General features: G+C 42.7%; 1 protein-coding gene across 1 annotated transcript in view; it reads left to right on the top strand.

Annotated features, from left to right (window-relative positions):
• Positions 1-5,276: 5,276 nt before the first annotated feature.
• The window catches only part of EIF2AK3 (eukaryotic translation initiation factor 2 alpha kinase 3), a 76,080-nt gene continuing 60,600 nt past the window's right edge, over positions 5,277-20,756 (top strand). The window contains exon 1 of the mRNA XM_055240977.2: positions 5,277-10,008. Coding sequence (XP_055096952.1) covers positions 9,698-10,008 — 311 coding nt within the window. The 5' untranslated portion in view covers positions 5,277-9,697. The remainder of the gene's footprint in view (positions 10,009-20,756) is intronic.

Genomic DNA, 20,756 nt, shown 5'->3' with positions numbered 1-20,756 from the left:
TAAAGACAGCCCTTGGTGTAAGTGCCCACTGAGAACACTGGAAGAAACTGACTTCAGGGTCCACCTGGTACAAATGGCCACTGAGAGTCCCTGGTGTAAGTAACTAAGGCAGTGCCTGGTCCAAGATGCCACCTAAAACACTGTGAGACTTATAGAGGAGAAGCAGATTGTTTCAGAGCACATGGCAAGTTACTTGGCAGTTCCAGGGTCAGTGCCATGCTCTACATTGCCTCTATTTCTTCCTGAATTCGAAGAATTACAAACAACTGGAAAAATAAAATTACTCCCTCTCTTCCCCCTAGACAGAAAATGAAAGTAATGAAGACTTTGGGTAAGAATTTTACAGCGGCATTCTCAAAGCTTTGCAAGGGGCTTTGTGCATTTAAGAGAATTTGCTATTTAGAGGTCCAGAGATCTGGCTCCTGGAGTTTGGTTATGAAGAAGGAAGAGGCAAGTTTGAAGAAAAGGCACTGATATTTCTCAGTACAATGTGAAGTCCTGAAATCATTATGAAATAGAATTCTTTGCAATTTATAAAGCAGTTAGGAAAATCCTCTTATTTGCACTTAAGAGTTCACATGTACACATGCTCATGTATGTAAGTGTGCACAGGCACATGTGTTAGCATTTGTTTCTGCATTTATGCATACATGCTTGCAAATCCCCCTTTTGGAGCACTCACCAAAAGGAACAGAATGGATCATCCATATTGGCCCAGGACTGGACCAGATTATATAAATTCAAGGGTTTATAATTATCAGTTACTGTCCTTGTGAAGCACCAAGGCATTTCTCTAGAGTTAGTTATTCAGACAGGAAAGAAATACTCATGACGGGTATGGCTGACTGAATGTATGGTCACAATGCTTCTCTCCCCTGTGGCAGCATACACATCCACACTCTAGCTGTGACCTCATGGTATGTGGAGTGTGCTTTCCAATCCTTGCACTTTGAACTTTGCCATGTGACATACTTTGGCTACAGTTCGCAGACATAGGAAGGCAGAGACTTGAAATACGTATGTGTGGCAGGCCTTGCCCTCTTGTATTTCTATTATTGCCATGAGAAGAACATGCCCCAGGTAGACCATTCTTCCAAGGAGGATGAGAGACCAGTGGAGTAGACCTGGGTCCAGCTTAGTTTGGAGCCAAGCCCCAAATGACATGCAGACTTATGAAGATGAATACATTACTATTGTTAAACAAATAGTATTACAAACTATTGTTAAAGTTTTAGGGTAGCTTATTATAAAGAATTATTGTGACAATAGCTGACAAATACAATGGGGGAGGCAGTGAGTCCTGGGCTGAGACCAATTTCTGTGGGTAAGAAGGTGAAAAGAAGTGAAAGTAAGTGTATCCAAGACAGAAGAATAGAGGACAGAAAGCCGGGTTAGGAACAGAAGTATGCATGCCATGGGACCCCTGAGGGCAGCATTACTCACAGTCAAGTTGAAAACATCTGAGATGAGTTTGCTATGGCCAGGAAGAATTTTCTAGTACATCATAAAGGAGAAATTAAAGGCTTCTGAATTGGCGGGAGATTGCTGGGAGTGATAATGGACTCTCAAGTAGCACTTCAATGTAAAGAATCGCTGATATAAACTATGCACATGTAAATAAATTATAGGCATATAGAAAAATTATGAATTTCACAAAATCCACAATTTATCAAACATATTAAGTCCAAAGTGCCATGTTCCTCCCATTTTAGTATACGTAAGAGTCTCCTAGGGTGTTTGTTAAAACTGCAGATTCCTGGACCCCATTCCCTGAACTTTTGATTAAGTCAGTCCAGGGCCACACTTTAAGAAACATTGATAAGCTGCTTCCTTGCTGCAGTTACAACCCCTTGTCTTTCATGTAGGAATTTGGGTATTTCAGGCCCATTTTACACAGGATCCAGCTATAATTGTCCTTTTAAAGGTTGAAATAGCCACCAGAAGACCAGGCTTGTTGCTATGTGCTCTGCATTTTTTAAGCAGAACCTCCTGAATTCCTCTTTCCATCCTTGTTATTCAAACAACTTCTAGTGCTTAAAGTGCACCCCAAAACTCCTTATTGATATGTCATATGTCACATCAAAGCAAGCTACATTTAATTTTTTGTGTTTGTCTTGTCACTTCACTGGTTAAAATCTTTGAAATTTCAGTTTTTAAACAAATAAAATCTGTTTTCACATCCTTCTGCATTTTTTGGGACAAAGTGGAGGAGAAAAAGTCTGTATTGCTTTTTGTTTAAGTCAGGTCTATTAATATATGATTTACATACAGTAAAATACACCCTTCTTAGGTATGCAGTTCTATGAGTTTGACAAACTTATATACTGACATCATCACCACCACCAATAAGATTTAGGATCTTTCCATCACCCTAAGAAAGGTTCTTTGTGTCCTTCGTTAGTCAATCTCATCTCCTTTGTCACTATGGTTTATCTTTTGCAGATGTCATATACATGGAATCATAAAGTATATAATCTTCTGTATCTGGCTTCTTTTACTTGGTTCAACACTTTTGAAATGCATCCTTGTTATTCACATCATCAGTAGGTTGTCCCTTTTTACTGCTGAGTAGTATTCCAGCATATGAATGCACCATAATTTGTTTACCCATTAACTAGTGGATAGACATTATGACATTTCCAGTTTGGGGCAATTATGTAAAAAAGCTTCTATAAACATTTGCCTACAGGCCTTTTTACAAATATACATTTTTATCTCTTAGGTAAAAACTTAGGAGTGGGATTGTTGAGTCGTATGGTGTATTAGTCCATTTTCACACTCCTGCAAAGGTACTACCTGAGGGCAGGGCACAGTGGCTCACATCTGTAATCCCAGCACTTTGGGAGGCCAAGGCGGGTGCATCACTTGAGGTCAGGAGTTCAAGACTAGCCTGGCCAACATGGCGAAACCCCATCTCTACTACAAATACAAAAATTAGCTGGGTATGGTGGCACACATCTATAATCCCAGCTACTTGGGAGGCTGAGGCAAGAGAATCACTTGAACCTGGGAGGTGGAGGTTGCAGTTAGCCGAGATCATGCCACTGCACTCCACCCTGGGAGATAAAGTGAGACTCTGTCTCAAAAAAATAAAAATAAAAAAATACTACCTGAGATAGGTAATTGATAAAGGAAAGAGATTTAATTGACTCACAGTCCCACATTGCTGGGGAGGCCTTGGGAGACTTACAATCATGATGGAAGTGAAATGAGAAGCAAACACCTTCTTCACAAGGTGGCAGGAGAGAGAAAGCACAAGGAAGTGCCACACATTCAAATCATCATCTTGTGAGAACTCACTATCACAAGAACAGCATGGCGGGGATCACCTCCATGATTTAATCACCTCCCAACAGGTCCTTCCCTCAATATGTGGGGATTACAATTTGAGATGAGATTTGGGTGGGGACACAGAGCCAAACCATGTCATATGGTAAGTGTACATTTAACTGTAATAGAAATTGCCAAGCTGTTTCCAAGATAGTTGTACCATTTTACCTTCAGATCAGCAGTGTATGAGGAATTGTTCATATATTCTTGCCAGCACCTGATATTGTATTTTTAAAAATAGCTATTCTAATATATATGGAGTAGTATCTCATTATGTGCAATCAGTTATATCTGTTCCTGAACCTAGCATGAACAACTGTGAAGCAATTGTGGAGCAATTGTTCATGCTAGGTTTAGGAACAGATATAACTGATTACTCTTATAGTACTTGTGGTAGAGTCTCCTAGGGTGTTTGTTAAAACTGCAGATTCAGGCCGGGCGCAGTGGCTCACGCCTGTAATCCCAGCACTCTGGGAGGCTGAGGTGGGTGGATCACCTAAGGTTGGGAGTTCGAGACCAGCCTGACCAACATGGAGAAACCCTGTCTCTACTAAAAATACAAAATTAGCCGGGTATGGTGGTGCCTTCCTGTAATCCCAGCTACTCAGGAGGCTGAGGCAGGGGAATAGCTTGAACCCAGGAGGTGGAAGTTGCAGTGAGCCAAGATTGCACCATTGCACTCCAGCCTGGGCAACAAGAGCAGAACTCCATCTCAAAAAAAAAAAAAGGAAAATCTGCAGATTCCTGGACCCCATCCCTTGAACTTCTGATGAGGTCAGTCCAGGGCCACACTTTAAGAAACATTGAATTGATAAGTTAATTCCTTGCTACCGTTATGTTTTAGTTCCATGCCCTTTGTCACATGACTTTGCAGTGTCTTTCACTAGAGGCAGGGCATGTTGTCCTGCCTCTTTGATGTTAGGCGTAGTCATATGCCTTGCTTTACTCCATCCTGCTCCAACAAGTGCTCCAGTTCTGATACTAGTTTTAAGAGGCCATGGAAGTTTCCACTCATCTTAATTGTGTTTCTTCCATTGCCATAAGAAAATCGTGCTCTAGCTAGATCAGGCAACTCCAGGTGAAGGGTGTCAGAGTACACATTTTTGCTGTTTTAAGCCACTGAATTTTGGGATGGTTGCTTACACAGCATTGTTATGCCAATAGCTAACTGGTACAACACAACAAATTTCACTGTGTGGCAAACTCTTCAAGAGTGCCTACCCATAAACACTGCTGTCTTTATAAACACTTTTAATAGACATTTTACAAAAGATGATATATAATGTCCAACAAGCACATTAAAAGATGTTCAAAATCATTAGTTGTCAGGGATATGCAAACCAAAGCTACAATGAAATGCCATCACATACCTACTAGAATAGCTAGAATTAAAAAGACAATTACCAAATGTTGGTGAGGATATAGAACAACTTGAACTCTCGTGCACCACTGGTGGGGATATAAAATGGTACATCACTTTGTGAAAATGCTTGGCAGATTCTTATAAAGTTAAACATCTATCTACTATATGAGCTAGTTATTCCACATCTAGGTATTTACCCAAGAGAAATAAAAACCTGCATCTACAAAAAGACCTCTACGTACATAAATGTTCTCATAGTAGCTTTATGTGTAATGGCCAAAAATTGAAAATATACCAAATGTACTCCAACAAGTGAATGGATAAAGAAACGTGGAACATATAAAGCAGAATACTACTCAGCAGTAAAAAGGAACTAAGTATTGCTACATTCAACAACGTGAATAAATTTAAAAACATTATATGAAGTGAAAAAAGTGAGACACAAAAGTACATACTGTATGACTGCATTTATTAAAGATGCTAGAATATGCAGACTAATCCATTGTGATGGAAAACAGATCAGTGGTTACCTAGTGGCCTCGGGTAGGAGGGATTGACCACAAAGGGACACAAGGAATCTCTTGGTGTGATGGGAATGTTCTGTATCTTGACTGTAGTATATACATCTGTCAAAACTCATCCAAATGCATATTTCCAATAGGTTCAGTTTATTGTACATGTATTATACTTCAAGAAAACTGATTACACATTCTTCCTTTCATCCTCACTAGCAGAATCCTCATTTTGTTTAGCAGCAGCATGGTCTGGCCTGGGAAATGTCAGTGAAAATTCCTTGGTGGTGCTTCCTGGAGAGCTCTTTGATAGGGGCAAATTCAGGTGGTTACATGCCTTTTGTCATTCCTCTTTGTCCTACCTATAATAAAGAAATGATACTGGAGTTGCCATCCCAAAACAGTGAGACGACAGGCAAAAGGAACAAAGTCACCCATGAAGCATGGAGAAATAGAAGGAGCATAAGTTTAAATAAAACATCACTGTAGAGCTGTGGTGTCAGTAAGAAAAATAAACCCACTTCTTGCTTCAGCCACTATATGGCAAGGTTTTTGTTATTCACAATCAAATATCATTTCAACAGATGCAGTCTCTCTCTGTTAAGGGATTGAACTTACTGTTTCTAAATCTCAGACCTATTTTGCTGATTTTCTGGGCCACACTCAGTTGTAGAATCTTGGTTGTTTTGGGCAACCCTGGCTCAGGGTACCTGAGCACCAGCTTCTTTTCCTGGCCCAGCCTCACTGGCCAGCTCTCATGCCCGGTCCCCACTTTCTTACATTTCCCTGAGGCACCTAGGTTCCAGAGTTCCCACAAAGTCACTGTGAAGCTCCATGCTGTCCTAAAGCAGGTAGACTCTCTTTTCTCTCCTTAATTTATTTTCCCAGTCAGCACACTTCGACTCAGGCTTTTTTTTCCAAAATGGAAAATTTGTGTTTTGTTCCCAAGTATAAAGCTTGACTCTCCTTACTGGCATTTTCCACCACTGTGCTCTTCTGCCTGTGCCTTTTCCATCATAGCACTTATCTTAGTTTTAATAATATATGTGTGATTGTTAATGTCTGTCTCCCTAACTAGATAGGGAGTTAACTTTCAGAAGGGCGGGAACCACATCTATTTTGTTCGTATCTTTATTCTCATTATTTGCAGGTGGTCATGTGGAATCCCTGAATGTTAAATGAATAAATGAATAAATAAAACTTCCACAGTATTTACAGGTGGCAAGTAGACTCCTAATTCATTAGCTCAGATTAATAGCCTTGTTCATGCCATGATCATTTTTTGAAAAAATTACAAAACCATGAAGACCAGGCCCACTAAAATATATACACTAATTTCAAACAGGTAGTTAACAATCATTTTTCATCTTATGTTAATTTTCTGACACCTTCCTCATACCAACTAGTATAATCCCTTTTAGGTGGGAGACTTTATCTCCTATTTTGTTGAGTAGATAATGGTCAATTCGTTTGAGTTCGCTCATCTATTTTCTCTACTTTTCAAAATAACTTACTCTCTAGGAGTACCTCCTATGCTCTACTTTCAACATGGAAGGCAGAGCTGCCCCTTTTCCTCCAGATACTCTGGAATCTTGCTCTCGTAATCAACCCCTCTGTCTACAGCAACTGCAGTCTCTTCCTTTCCAGTTGTCTCTTTCCTTCTGTCCTCAGGTATTGATTCATTCATTCATTCATTCATTCAACATTTATTAAATGCTTGCTAAACACTTTGCACTGTTTCATGTCCTTGAATACATCAATGAGCAAATCTTCACAGAATTTACATGCAAGTGGAGGGAAACAGAGCAGACAATAAACAAAACAAATATGTAAATTACAGTATTTACATATTTGTAATGTATGTATCGGCTAAGCAGAAATAAAGCAGGAGAGAAGTAAAGGAAGGAAGGTGGTGGAGGTTTTAATTTTAAATAAGGTAGTGAGGAGGGACTTCACTGGGATTAGCAAAGCCTCAAATAAAGTGAGGGAACACATCTTGTGAGTACCTGGGTATTATGTGCTAAATTGTGTACCTCCAAAATTTATATGTTGAAGTCCCAACCTTTAGTGCTTCAGAATATAACTATACTGTATTTGGAGATAAGATCTTTAAAGCAGTGATTAAGTTAAAATGAGGCCGTTAAAGGTAGCCCCATACTCCAATCTGACTGGTGTTAGAAGAATAGGAAGAGACACCAGAGGGAAGAGGAAGTAAGAGGGCTACCATAGGCAAGCCAAGGAGAGAGGAGAGAGGCCTCAGAATCCGACTTGATCTTGGACTTCTAGCCTCCAGAACTTCGAGAAAATAAACTAGTTTTGTTCAGGCCACCTGGTCTGTGGTATTTGTTAGGGCAACTCTAGCAAACTCATATACCTGGGAAGTTTCCTAGGCAGGCAAAACAACAAAAGAAAACCCCCAAGGTAAGACTTGATTGGCCAATGGAGTGAGCAAAGACATTATGAAATGAGATCAGAAAAGCCGTAGGAACCAGATGTTGTAGCACCCTGTAGTCTATTGTAAGGACTTGGCTTTTATCCTGAGTGAACTGGGGGACCCTTTGAGGGTGATGACCAGCACTATGGAGAAGCAAGAAGACCGGTGAAAGGTGTTCTAAACAGGAAAAACTTGAGTTGCTTGATCAAATACAGCTGATAAAACAAAGATTATCCTTTGAATACAGCACTGGTGGCCTCAGCGAGAGCAGTTTTAGTGGTGTGAATGCCTGACTGTAATGTACTTGGGAATGGGAGAAGAGGAATTGAAGATAAGGAATTTTGAATCCACTTAAGTTTTGCCATACAGAGGAGCAAAGACATGTGGTAGAAGCTGGAAGGGGAAGAGGGGCTTCTTGTTTGTTTTGGGCTGGGGAGAGATTAGAGCATGTTTTTAGCAGATGAAGGCTAATCTAGGTATACCTATATTGCCAACACCTTAACAAATCTTCACCGGTTTTGGACCAGGTGCGGTGGCTAATGCCCGTAAATCGCAGCACTTTGGGAGGCTGAGGCGGGAGGATGGCTTGAGGCCAGGAGTTTGAGACCAACCTGGGCAACAAAGAAGCCCCATCTTTACAAAACAAAATTAAAAATTGGCCTGGAATGGTGGCACGCATCTGTAGTCCCAGCTACTCCGGAAGCTGAAGCAGGAAGATTGCTTGAACGCAGGAATTCAAGGTTACAGTGAACTATGGTTAAGCCACTGCACTCCAGCCTGGGCAAAAGAGCAAGACCCTCTCTCTAAAAAAAATTTTTTTTAAATGTTCACTGGTTTTGATGCGAGTAATAGCCTCCCGGCCAGTCTCCTCATCATTGATGCTGTCACTGCTGAAGATGCATTTTCTTGTCACTTCATTCATCTGCTCAAAAATCTTCAGGAAGTCTTGACTTGCAGTATTAAAAGTTCAAATGCCTTGGCTGAACATTCCGGTCTTCTCCACTGTGCCCTTTTGCAATTTCATCACTGTCTTTGGTGAGGTACAAAGCGTGCCAGGTCAGAGTCAGAAGAAGTCATGATTCTGTGACCAACCAGCTACGTGATCTTAGGCAAACTACGTCAGTGCACCGGGCCGGGGCTCCTTCCGGTTCCTAAGGAGGCAGGAGGCGTGTCGGGCAGACTGGATTGTCGCAGGTCACTGCCATCTCTAACAAGCGGACTTCTGAACACCGTTGTGGCCACAAGTAGGACCACCTCCTGCATCCTCCTTACCCTTCTACTTCTAGGGACCACACGACTTCTGTGGCCACTTCTTCCTGCTTCGCTTTTGCCTTCCTAAGTAGACTAGGCTTTAGAAGAGCTACAATGCCAGCTCCTTTATGGTGGACCTCCTCCAGGTCACAAGGGACTTGCCTCCCACTCTTCACTTGGGACCGTCCTCTTCACAGTCAGAATCCGCCACGTAGTAAGTGCCGCTTCCAACCAATCAAGAGGCACTTAGCGCAGACCTTTGAGGGACATCCACTTCCACCAATGATCTCCAAGTCTTCTCCAGCGCCTCGCTTTGTGGGGCGAGGCCAACCACCGCGATGGCCAATCTGTTGTAGGAAAGGTATTCCGGGAACTGATGAGCGCACCAATCAAGTAAAAAGACTTCGGGGAGGGGCATTTCTCATTGGTAATTGCATCCGGAAGAGGGACGGGCCTCGAACGACGAAATTACGATTTGATTGGTAGGTGCGATGTTGACAACCAGGGAAAGTCCACCTTCCCCAAAAAGGCCAGCCTGGGAACATGGAGTGGCAGCGGCCGCAGCCAATGAGAGACCAGACGCGCGGAAAGTTTGCTCAATGGGCGACGTCCGAGATAGGCTGTCACTCAGGTGGCAGCGGCTGAGGCCGGGCTGAGACGTGGCCAGGGGAACACGGCTGGCTGTCCAGGCCATCGGGGCGGCGGTAGGGTCCCTAGCACGTCCTTGCCCTGTTAGGAGCTCCGAGCGGCGGGAGAGGCAGGCGTCAGTGGCTGCGCCTCCATGCCTGCGCGCGGGGCGGGCCGCTGATGGAGCGCGCCATCAGCCCGGGGCTGCTGGTACGGGCGCTGCTGCTGCTGCTGCTGCTGCTGCTGAGGCTCTCGACAAGGACGGTGGCCGCGGGGCGCGCCCGTGGCCTCCCAGCGCCGACGGCGGAGGCGGCGTTCGGCCTCGGGGCGGCCGCTGCTCCCACCTCAGCGACGCGAGTACCGGCGGCGGGCGCCGTGGCTGCGGCCGAAGTGACTGTGGAGGACGCTGAGGCGCTGCCGGCAGCCGCGGGCGAGCAGGAGCCGCGGGGTCCGGAACCAGACGATGAGGCAGAGTTGCGACCGCGCGGCAGGTAAGGGGCTGCCGACCCGGGGGGAGGCAAATTGTTTACGCGCGCGAGCCGCGGAGGATGCGGTGTCTGGGGGCGGAGATCCGGGACCCGGGCGGGCGTCTTCCCTCGGCTGCGGAGGGCAGCTGGCGACCTGGGGATGAGCGCGGGGCCATGACGCCCTCCCATCCCCTGGCCAGCGACCTGCCTGGGCTCGGTTCCCGAGCGCCTGGTCTTGGCCGACGGGTCAGAGCAGCATCCTCGCAGGTGCAGGAGAATGGAATTCCAGGGTTGCATTTCCCCTCTTTCATTGTTTTCGGGCATTGATTCTCTTCCAAGGAACCTTTCCTTCTTTTTCCTTACGCACATCACCTGCTGTCTGTGCTGGCGTGACAGCTGTTTTGAGAAAGGACTTTAGCAAAAGACGTCTGTATTTTCCTTCAAACACAACTCTGTAGTGCCCCCGGACAAGGATTGAGATCAGTGTCTAATTGAGATCTGCGGAACACCTGCATCCGAATCGCCTGGGGATGCTGGTGAAATCTACAGTTTTCTAGGCCCCACCCCAGTTTTACTGAATCAGACATTCCCTGGGTAAGAGCCTGGCATCTGCGTGTTTAACAAGCACTCCGGATAATTCTTGCACGCTAAAGTTTAAGAGCTATAGTCAGATTCTTGAATATTGGTTCTTGAACCTAATAGCCATGGTTAGGTTCTTGAATAAGGAGTTTACTGTATAAACATTTAATATAGGGTTTTCTTTGAGTTTCTTAGCATTCAAAAAATGTTACTTCAAGGTGATTGTTTTAAAGCACTTTTCAAAGTCTAGACACAATGTAAGGCATGTTAACAGTACATTTTGGGGACAGCCAATCTTATCACACCCGTGGAGAAAGTGATGTCCCATTTTATAAATGGAGTGTTAAAGGGAGCATTAAGTAAATTAAACCAGGGAAGGCTGGGCTCTGGATTGGAACATATTTTAGACTTATAGTCATTACTAGATCATAACAAGTTAGATTTAATTTTAAATTAATATTAGAACTTTGATCTATATATCTGGAGACTACTATAAATAGGATAAGTACTAAAATTCTCTAGGCACCATTTGAATATATAAACACTTGTAAAAATATACATATAACAAAGTTTTCTTAGGTTTGCTAATGAGTCAGTTTTCCTGGAAGAGTGTTTTTGTTTATCGTAAAGAAATTTCTGAAGCTCCTGCTCAAAATGAATTACATGAGGTAGAGTTGAGACGTTTTGTTTTTCTTAGAATTCAAATCCACTTCAATAGGTAATTACTGGTTAACAAGAGCCCAAGGATGCCCTGGGTGACAGAGGTTAGGCAGGTAGTTCCTGCCTTCCAGGAGAGTGTGCAGTCTAACAGTACAGATGAAACGAGAAGACCTATAACAACATTACAGACCAAAAACAGTGCCAGTGTCACTGATGTCCGAAGGTTTTTGTGGTGTTCTACTAGGTGAGGTATGGGAGTGAGGGTAGGTAACAAGATAAGAGAAGGTTGTGGCAGAATGGGTTGGTTCCTGAAAAATGGGTAAAATTATAATGGACAGTCACTGGACTTGGGGAAACATCAAGAGGCACAGAGGCTGGAGATTATGTTTGGAAAACATTTTGTCTCTGTATATGTATATTTGTGTGTGTGTGTGTGTGTGTGTACCTAAGAGATATAGACATGCACGTATGTATGCTAGGCAGGGAGAAGTAGATGAGGTTAGAAAAAATAGGTTAGAGCCGACTGTGTATATGTATATAGCCTGATGCTAATAGCATCATCCTCACTTGGGAGTATGTTAAAACTCCGGAGTCGGGCACCACCCCACACTCCCTGAATGAGAGTATCTGCATTTTAACAAGATCACTGTGTGATTCACATGCACGTTAAAGTTTGAGAAATGTTGGGTAGAGTATCCTGAGTGCCAGGCTTGATCAAAATTACACCTAAGGAATGTTTCTCTAGCAATGGTGTGTACTGAAAACTTGAGGTAAGAATACCAAAAGGAGAGTGTTATAGCAGTTCAGATGAGAGGTTTAGTGTAAAGTGGTATAGGACAGAGGGGACAGAGTTGAGATATTTGATGCAAAATCTAGGTTCCTGGCAGGTGAATTCATTCTTCCTTTCTTGGTACCCTTGTCCAGAGATTGAAACTGCGTGGCCAGAAGCTGAGAAGAGAGGTTTAGGGGAGCAGGGAAGAAAAGGTAAGGGGTTTGGTGTTGGACATGTGACTCGGAGGTGCAGGCAGGACATCCAGAGGGAGACATTAGGTAGGTGGGTGGAAATGAGTGACTAGAGCCAGTGAGAGGGCAGCGTAAATATGAAGAGTTGAAGCTGTGGGAAAGGGAAAGCTCATGAGAAAACCTCAGGAAATGCCTTTTATTTTAGGGAGGAAGATGAGCCAGCAAAGGAGACAGAAATACAGCTGGCTAGGTTGGAGGTATAGGAGGAGGACTGGGAAGAAAGAGATTTGGTGATGAGCACACTTAAAGAATTTAAATGAAGCAGCAGAGACAATCTCAAATTGCAAGAGGTTAAAGATTCAAGCCTTTCTGCCCCACTCCCTCCTTTCCTCACTGATGAGGTAATTTTTAGGAGAAGGAACCTCCGAACTTATTTATATACTGAAAAGAGGGAGCCTGTGTAGACAGAATGAAAATGAAAGGGGCTGGGCGCATTGGCTCAGCCTGTTATCCCAGCACTTTGGGAGGCCAAGGCAGGTGGATCACCTGAGGTCAGGAGTTTGAGACCGGCTTGGCCAACGTGATGAAACCCCATCTCTACTAAAAATACAAAAAATTAGCCAGGCATGGTGGCAGGTGCCTGTAATCCCAGCTACTTGGGAGGCTGAGGCAGGAGAATCACTTGAATCTGGGAAGCGGAGGTGCAGTGAGCTGAGATCATGACACTGCACTCCAGCCTGGGCAACAAGAGCAAAACTCCGTCTCAAAAAAAAAAAAGGAAAAAGAAAAAGGAAAATGAACAGATGAGGAGTTGAAGGTAGTTAGAGAAGATCCACTTAGCAAACAGGGGGATCATTTCTTTCTCATAAATTGCAGTGAAAACAGGAATTTTGGCTTGAAGAGCATACATGATGACCAAACAGAATTGGCTAGGAAGAGGTAGGGCCCAGTTTTGGGGTCTGCCTTGTAGTGTGGACTTAAGATAGTGTGGAATGTTTGAGAAACCTTGAATAAGTTGATAGTCAACAGGAGATAAATACAGTTTATAAAAGTTTTTTTCTAAATGCTCTTAAGAAAAGATAAGGCCGGGCGCGGTGGCTCACGCTTGTAATCCCAGCACTTTGGGAGGCCGAGGCGGACGGATCACGAGGTCAGGAGATCGAGACCACGGTGAAACCCCGTCTCTACTAAAAATACAAAAAAAATTAGCCGGGCGTGGTGGCGGGCGCCTGTAGTCCCAGCTACTCGGAGAGGCTGAGGCAGGAGAATGGCGTGAACCCGGGAGGTGGAGCTTGCAGTGAGCCGAGATTGCGCCACTGCACTCCAGCCTGGGTGACAGAGCGAGACTCCGTCTCAAAAAAAAAAAAAAGATAAAAACCCAGAGAATATTCATTAGTTCAGTAATAATAGACCAGTAATTCTGTTTGTTTCAAGGAGTATTAGGGGAACAGATTTGAATTAACCAAGCATTTATTATGAACAGCTGTGAAGAACTGCAGTACTGGCAAAACTTTTAAAAAGAGGGAGGTGCGGAATTATCTTTATTTTTGCATGTTGTCTTTTGATACTCAAGAAGCAATCCGAGATTCACCAGTTCATTGATTTTTTTTCTCTTGATGGAATTTTCAAGTTTCATTATAAGTGCTTACTCTGCATATCAAGCATGTGAATGAGTGAATAAGCTATTTATTTTCTTTAAAAGTTAGCTAAAATAAACTTGTTTTTCTGGTACCAATCTCGTTGTCCATGTTCTTTTGTTAAACATTACATTAGTTGATATTTAAGTGGGATGGTCACTGCAGAAAGTTGGGAAGAAAGTCTCATCACCTCACTGTTAGATTTTATGTATGTTTACATAATTTTGTGAGTTACCAGTCTTCTGACTTCAACACAAATAGCAAATTGCAAAGTGTTACTTAGAGTTCTTGGGATGGGTTGGGAAGTCATTCTGACAATCTCAGAAGTTCTAAAGAACTAGTTTTATCTTAACTGTCACTAATTTGCAAAGTACATGTTCCTTTTTCCTCTGGCTCTAATTCCTCTCTAACAAAAGTATTTCTAATTTGACATTAATCTCTGGTGCTTCTTCAATTTGTGCATCTGTAAACTGATTTTTTTTTTTATTAAATGAGATAACATGAAAATATTTGCAAATATAAGATGGTATAATTTTTCTTTTTTTTTCTCTGTCCTTTTACAAAGTGATCTGATGTGAAACAAAGGTACAGAAATCTGGTCTTCCTCAGACTTTCAGATTTATAATCTTTTTTTATTTGTTTTTTTAACTACTAGGACCCTTGAATAGTAGCATATTAGAATACCATGTTGAAAGGAAGCTCAGTCATATAGTCCTATTCCTATTCACTCACCCAACTCCAGACTTTTAAAGTTAACTAACAGTCACCTTTAAAGAAGAATTTACACAGAACTTTCAAAGCAAGTAATAAGCCAAGATAAATATACTATATTACTATATTACTATCCTTTGTGTCTACAATTGTCTTTAGCTTAATTGATGCCAGGACTGTGCTTAGACTATGTGGACAGGGATGGGAGATTGCTTTTTATCTGATCTCAGTTCCCTGCGCTCATAGGCATCTTCCAGATTGCAGAGAGGACCTGTCTTTATTAGTTGCTGTGAGCTGTAGCTTCAGCGTGTCTCTTTACTCCCTAAACATTGCCTGATAACTCCATTTGCTTTTCTCCTTTTTTGTAAGAGGGGAACTTCTTACACATTTTTATTACAAATTGTTTTAAAATACAAAGGAGAAAACTTGTAAGTTGCAGAGCTAAATGTGAGGGGAGGAGATAAATTTGTGTGTGTGTTTAATTCCATTCTATTTGTAAATGACCATTTTGATTAAAAATGTTTCATTGGGCCAGGCGTGGTGGCTCACGCCTGTAATCACAGCACTTTGGGAGGCCGAGGCAGGCAGATCACCTGAGGTCAGGAGTTCGAGACCAGCCTGGCCAACATGGTGAAACCCTGTCTCTACTAAAAATACAAAAATTAGCCAGGCATGGTGGCACATGCCTGTAGTCCCAGCTACTCAGGAGGCTGAGGCAGGAGAGTCAGTTGAACCCGGGATGCAGAGTTTGCTGTGAGCCGAGATCATGCGACCGCACTCCAGCCTGGGTGACAGAGTGAGACTCTGCCTCAAAAAAAAAAAAAAAATTATAGAATAAAGTAGAAAAGGTACTTTCAAAAATGTTTTAATGTAACAGGAAAAGGATATCTTATGCTCATGTTAAAGCTGTACCACTGAAAACTTAGATTGTATGTCTTTAAGGTCTAGCTGATATGCCAAAGTTATAAAGTATAGTTGGTAATTTTTGATATATTTGTTATGATTTGGGGCATGGCTAGTCTTGTCATATGTTTAAGTAAAGGAGGTTTGACTTGAAGATTTACTTAGTAGGTGAGGACCAGGAAGTATAGTCCAATCAGTACTAGTTTGTTTCTAAACAAGAACATATGCCTCCTTTAGTGAGAGCACAAGTTTGGGCAAAGGATTCTCGGCTACACCAAAAAAACAGGTTCAACCAAATCACATTTATAGTTTGTGAAGTATCGCCCTCCCCCCAACCCCCAGAAAGGATATTTGAAATTTTAAAATAAGCAGTTGTTAATGTAGAAACTATTTAATCCATACAATATTCTCCTATCACCTGCTTGTCTTCTTTCACATCGGAAACTTCCACAGGAAATAAAGTTCCTTTAAAATGATTTTATGAAGAAATTTAGCATACACTTATCAGAATTTGATAAACTTAACTGTAAATAGGCAGGTGTTCTGGGTAACTTAAGTCAGCACAGTTTTTCTTTTTTTATTGTGTATTCACTGTGGCATAAAGTCATTTCTCCTGGACTGAGGACATAATCAGAGCAATTACAGGATGAACGATATCTATGAGATTTCTGAGAGGAATAAAAAGCTGCACATTGTAGTAATATAGTAGTTGCCACTTATGCAAACTTACAGTTAACAGAATAACGAGTTAAAAACCTGAATTTCTGCTCCTGTTCAAAATTTTGTATTTGGTACATAACCTTAGGGAAATCACATCTTTTCCCATCTTCTCAGCCTTTTTGGTGGTGATTGTTTTATGTAGATAATATGTTTGTCCTACCAAGGTTTATTCATTCAACAAACATTTATTTAGTTTTACTGGGGCCCAGGTACTGTTAGGCCCTGAGAGTAAATAAATGTCTTTTCTGTAGGAAGCTCCAAGCCTGACAGATCATTGTGTTAAAGAATTAACTATCCTCGAATAGATAATAAGTGACATAAAAGTAGTGTGAGAGTGAAAAGAATGGAAGTGGCAAGTTATTGAGTCCCGGAATGAGAAAAATATCAAGGACAGTGTAGGCAACAGAATAGTGTGAGCAAGGGCACAGAGCAGGGAGCTTGTACAGTGAGCACAGAGCAGTGGTTCCTAAGCCAGGGCTCCAGGACACTTACAGATCTGCAAAGATAAAAACGGGGATCCATGAGACTGCCAGTATTTTAAAATAACCTAATGGAAATTAAATATTTAATAGAAGGTACATTAAAAAGTCAAGTTCCTTTGCCTTGAACTAGAATTATATAAAACCTTATATAGTAATTACAGTTATTTCAAGAAATGTTGAATATCTTGATTGGTTCTTAAGTATTTCCTCTAAAGATGGGAGAATTTATTATACAGTGTTCATTTGGCAGGTGGAATAATTTAAGATATGGGGAAAAATATAGACAAGAGAACTTTTGAAAAGTTCACCCCATGGAAAGGGGGGAGCGTGGAGCTGGGAAGGAGAGGGGAGAGGGGGTTGGGCTGGTAGAAGAGGCAGAAAAATGAGATTAGGAAAGTACACTGAAACCAAATTGTGAAAGGCTTTATGTGCCACACCAAGCAGTGTGACCTTTTTTCTTCAGTGGGCACAGGGAACCTTGGAAGTTTATCAGATCTCTATTACAGAAACAAAACTGTGGGAAGAAGAGAGGGGAAAGAAACCTGAGGCAGGAAAATGTGTTAGCATTTTAAGGTGTTCTGATGAGAAATGAGAAGCTTTTAGAGCAAGAGCTGTGGTAATGAAGAAGGAAAAGATTTTTTTTTTTTGAGACAGAGTCTCGCTCTGTCGTGCAGGCTGGAGTGCAGTGGTGCAATCTCAGCTTACTGCAACCTCCGCCTCCCAGGTTTCAAGCAATTCTCCTGTCTCAGCCTCCCAAGTAGCTGGGATTACAGGTTCATGCCACCACACCCAGCTTACTTTTGTATTTTTAGTAGAGATAGGGTTTCACCATGTTAGCCGGGCTGGTCTTGAACTCCTGATCTCAGGTGATCCACCCGCCTTGGCCTCCCAAAGTGCTGGGATTACAGGCGTGAGTCACTGCGCCCGGCCGGAAAAGATTTAAGAGAAGCTTCAGAAATAGAATTAAGAGTACATGGCTGTTGTTTAAATGTAGAGGGTGAGGGAGCACAAAGAGTTGATGTCTGATTTAAATGTTAGGTAATAGGATGGATGGCTACGCTTTTAAGTGGCAGGAATAGATTGTGGGAAAGAAGTTTCCTGAGCCTATTATGGTGATAACAAGTAGATCCTGCTGAAGATGCAGAACTAGGATAGGGTAGAAATGGTGAACTATAAATCCTGTACAGGTTTGGGGGCTGTCATACTACAGATGGAGGTGAAGCTGTAGACATTGACCATCTAGGTAGAACATGTAGTACAAACAGGAAAATGCCTGCTCTATAGATGGAAAACTATAAGGATGATAGGTGAGGCCGGGCACAGTGGCTCATGCCTATAATCCCAGCACTTTGGGAGGCTGAAGCGGGCAGATCACCTGAGGTCAGGAGCTCGAGACCAGCCTAGCCAACGTGGTGAACCCCCACCTCTACTAAAAATACAAAAATTAGCTGGGCATGGTGGTGGGCGCCTGTAATCCCAGCTACTTGGGAGGCTGAGGCAGGAGAATCGCTTGAACCTGGGAGGCGGAGGTTGCCATTGAGCAGAGATCGAACCATTGGGCGACAGAGCAAGACTCCATCCCCCCCAAAAAAAGAAAGATGAGGACCCAGGAGGGACTGGTCCTGTAGAAACCAGGAAAGAAGAATGTCCAGAATGAGGAGCTGGCCACAACGGTGGCTTTTGTGAGGACAGGCCTGATGAGGGGAGTGAATCTGGCAGTTAGGAAACCATTGAAAATCTTTCTTGAGAGTGGCTTCCAAGGATTGGATCACGGGTGAGAGATCAGGGCTTGCTGAGGAATCATCCAAATAAATGCCTTTGTAAGCTACAGCAAAATGTAAGTGAGAGACAGAAGTCTCCAAAGTGTTTACTGACAGAGATGTTCAATATGCCTTCTTCCTCCACGTCATAAATTTAATTTTTCTCTGTGGAAATGGCTAAGGTAAAACAGTGTTTGCATAACTGGTCTTCTGAGACTCACCTGGGGTGCTTGTTAGGCTACATTCTCCCAGTCTCCCTCTTAGGATGAGACGTGGGAACCTTTAATGATTTTTAACAAGCACTCCAGATTAGTTTTATGATCAGGTACACTTGGGTTGCACTGAGATAGGTGAAATAACCATATTTTGCCTATGAAAAAATAACTCGAATGAAGCCATGAGGAGAATAAGAGCAGAGCCATGGGGATGTACACCCAGGTCTGACTTAGGTTTTGATTCTTTCCACTGGAAAAGCTGTCTCTGCAGTTCCTTCAATTCTTGAATAAGTTAAGAGTTTTTCATCTTGATCTTGGAACCCTCAAAATAGGGCAAGTGGGTCTTGGGGAGATAAATAACCTTATATTCTTCCTATTTTGGGAGGTGTTCATTTTTCACTTTTTATCTCTGTTTATGTTTCTTCTTTCTGGAGACAGCATTTCACTCTAACACTTAGGCTGGACTGCAGTGGTGCAATCACAGTTCACTGCAGTCTCGACCTCCTGGGCACAAGCTATCCTCCCACCTCAGCCTCTGAGTAGCTGGGACTACAGGCATCCGCCACCATACCCGGCTAATTTTTAAAGTATTTTTGTACATTTGGAGTCTCAGTGTGTTGCACAGGCTGGTCTGAAACTCCTGGCCCTCCAAGCAGTTCTCCTGTGTCAGTCTCCCTGAGTGTTGGGTTTACAAAGGAAAGCCACTGCACCTGGCTGTGTTTGTTCTAAATGCCGTATCTTTTTTTAAGTTCAACTTTTATTTCAGCTACAGGAAGTACATGTGCTGATTTGTTACATAGTATATTACACCCAGGTAGTGAGCATAGTACCCAATGGTAGTTTTTCTTTCTTTTCTTTTTTTTTTTTTTGAGATGGAGTCTCGCTGTGTTGCCAGGCTGGAGTGCAGTGGCATGATCTTGGCTCACTGCAACCTCTACCTCCTGGGTTCAAGCGATTCCCCTGCCTTAGCCTCCTGAGTAGGTGGGACTACAGGCATGCACCACCATGCCTAGCTAATTTTTTTTTGTATTTTAGTAGAGATGGGGGGTTTCACCATGTTGGCCAGGATGGTTTCGATCTCCTGACCTCGTGATCTGCCCGCCTTGGCCTTCTAAAGTGCTAGGATTACAGGCGTGAGCCACCGCACCTGGCCCCAATGGTAGTTTTTCAACTCACCCCCTGCCAGTAGTCTGCAGTGTCTATTGCTCCCGTGTTTATGTCCATGTATGCTCGATATTTAGCTTCCACTTATAAGTGAGAACATGCAGTATTTGATTTTCTGTTCCTGTGTTAATTCGCTTAGGATTGTGGCTTCCAGCTCCCTCCATGTTGCTGTAAAGGACATGATTTCATCTTTTTATGGCTGCATAGTATTCTATAGTATATATGTACCACATTTTCTTTATCCAGTTTACTGCTGATGGACACTAGACTGATTCCATGTCTTTGCTGTCTGTGAATAGTGCACTAAATGCTGTATCTCATTGCTATCCTCTGGTCATCTCTGCATTCAGCCTGAGGACTATGTTTTTCAGCAGTATCTGTCTACTTGATGTTTTTCTTGATCTACATTATGCCAATGAGCACCTCTCTTTTAGACTGTGATTAGGTATAGTAGCAAATCTTTATCGCTCTGGTGGTGCTTCTTAATTCCAACCACAGCATAAGGGGTGCCTCCATTCCAGAGACATGCTTGTGGGGAAGAGCCCATAATGAATACTATAGCTGGCTTGTAATGCAAAAGAGTCTTGGTCAACTTGCGGCTTTACTTTGAATTTATATACATTGTGCATCAAGTGATACAGAAGAGATAAAGTTGCATCTTGTATTCCTGACCAGGAATATAACTATACATGCTTACAATGTGCATGGTCTTTAAAGCTGATAAATACACCTAATGAATTCCTAGAACAACTGTACAAGTCATCCTTTAAACAACTATTTAGGCCGGGCACGGTGGCTCACACCTGTAATCCCAGCACTTTGGGAGGCTGTGGTGGGCGGATCACCTCAGGTCAGGAGTTCAAGACCAGCCTGGCCAACATGGTGAAACCCCGTCTCTACTAAAAATATAAAAATTAGCCGGGCATGGTGGCGGGCACCTGTAATCCCAGCTACTTGGGAGGCTGAGGCTGGAGACTT

Source organism: Symphalangus syndactylus, chromosome 14 (genome assembly GCF_028878055.3).
Source record: "Symphalangus syndactylus isolate Jambi chromosome 14, NHGRI_mSymSyn1-v2.1_pri, whole genome shotgun sequence".
Classification (NCBI taxonomy): domain Eukaryota; kingdom Metazoa; phylum Chordata; class Mammalia; order Primates; family Hylobatidae; genus Symphalangus; species Symphalangus syndactylus.
Note: the sequence above shows the minus strand (reverse complement) of the source record. Positions and strands in the feature narration are given on the sequence as shown.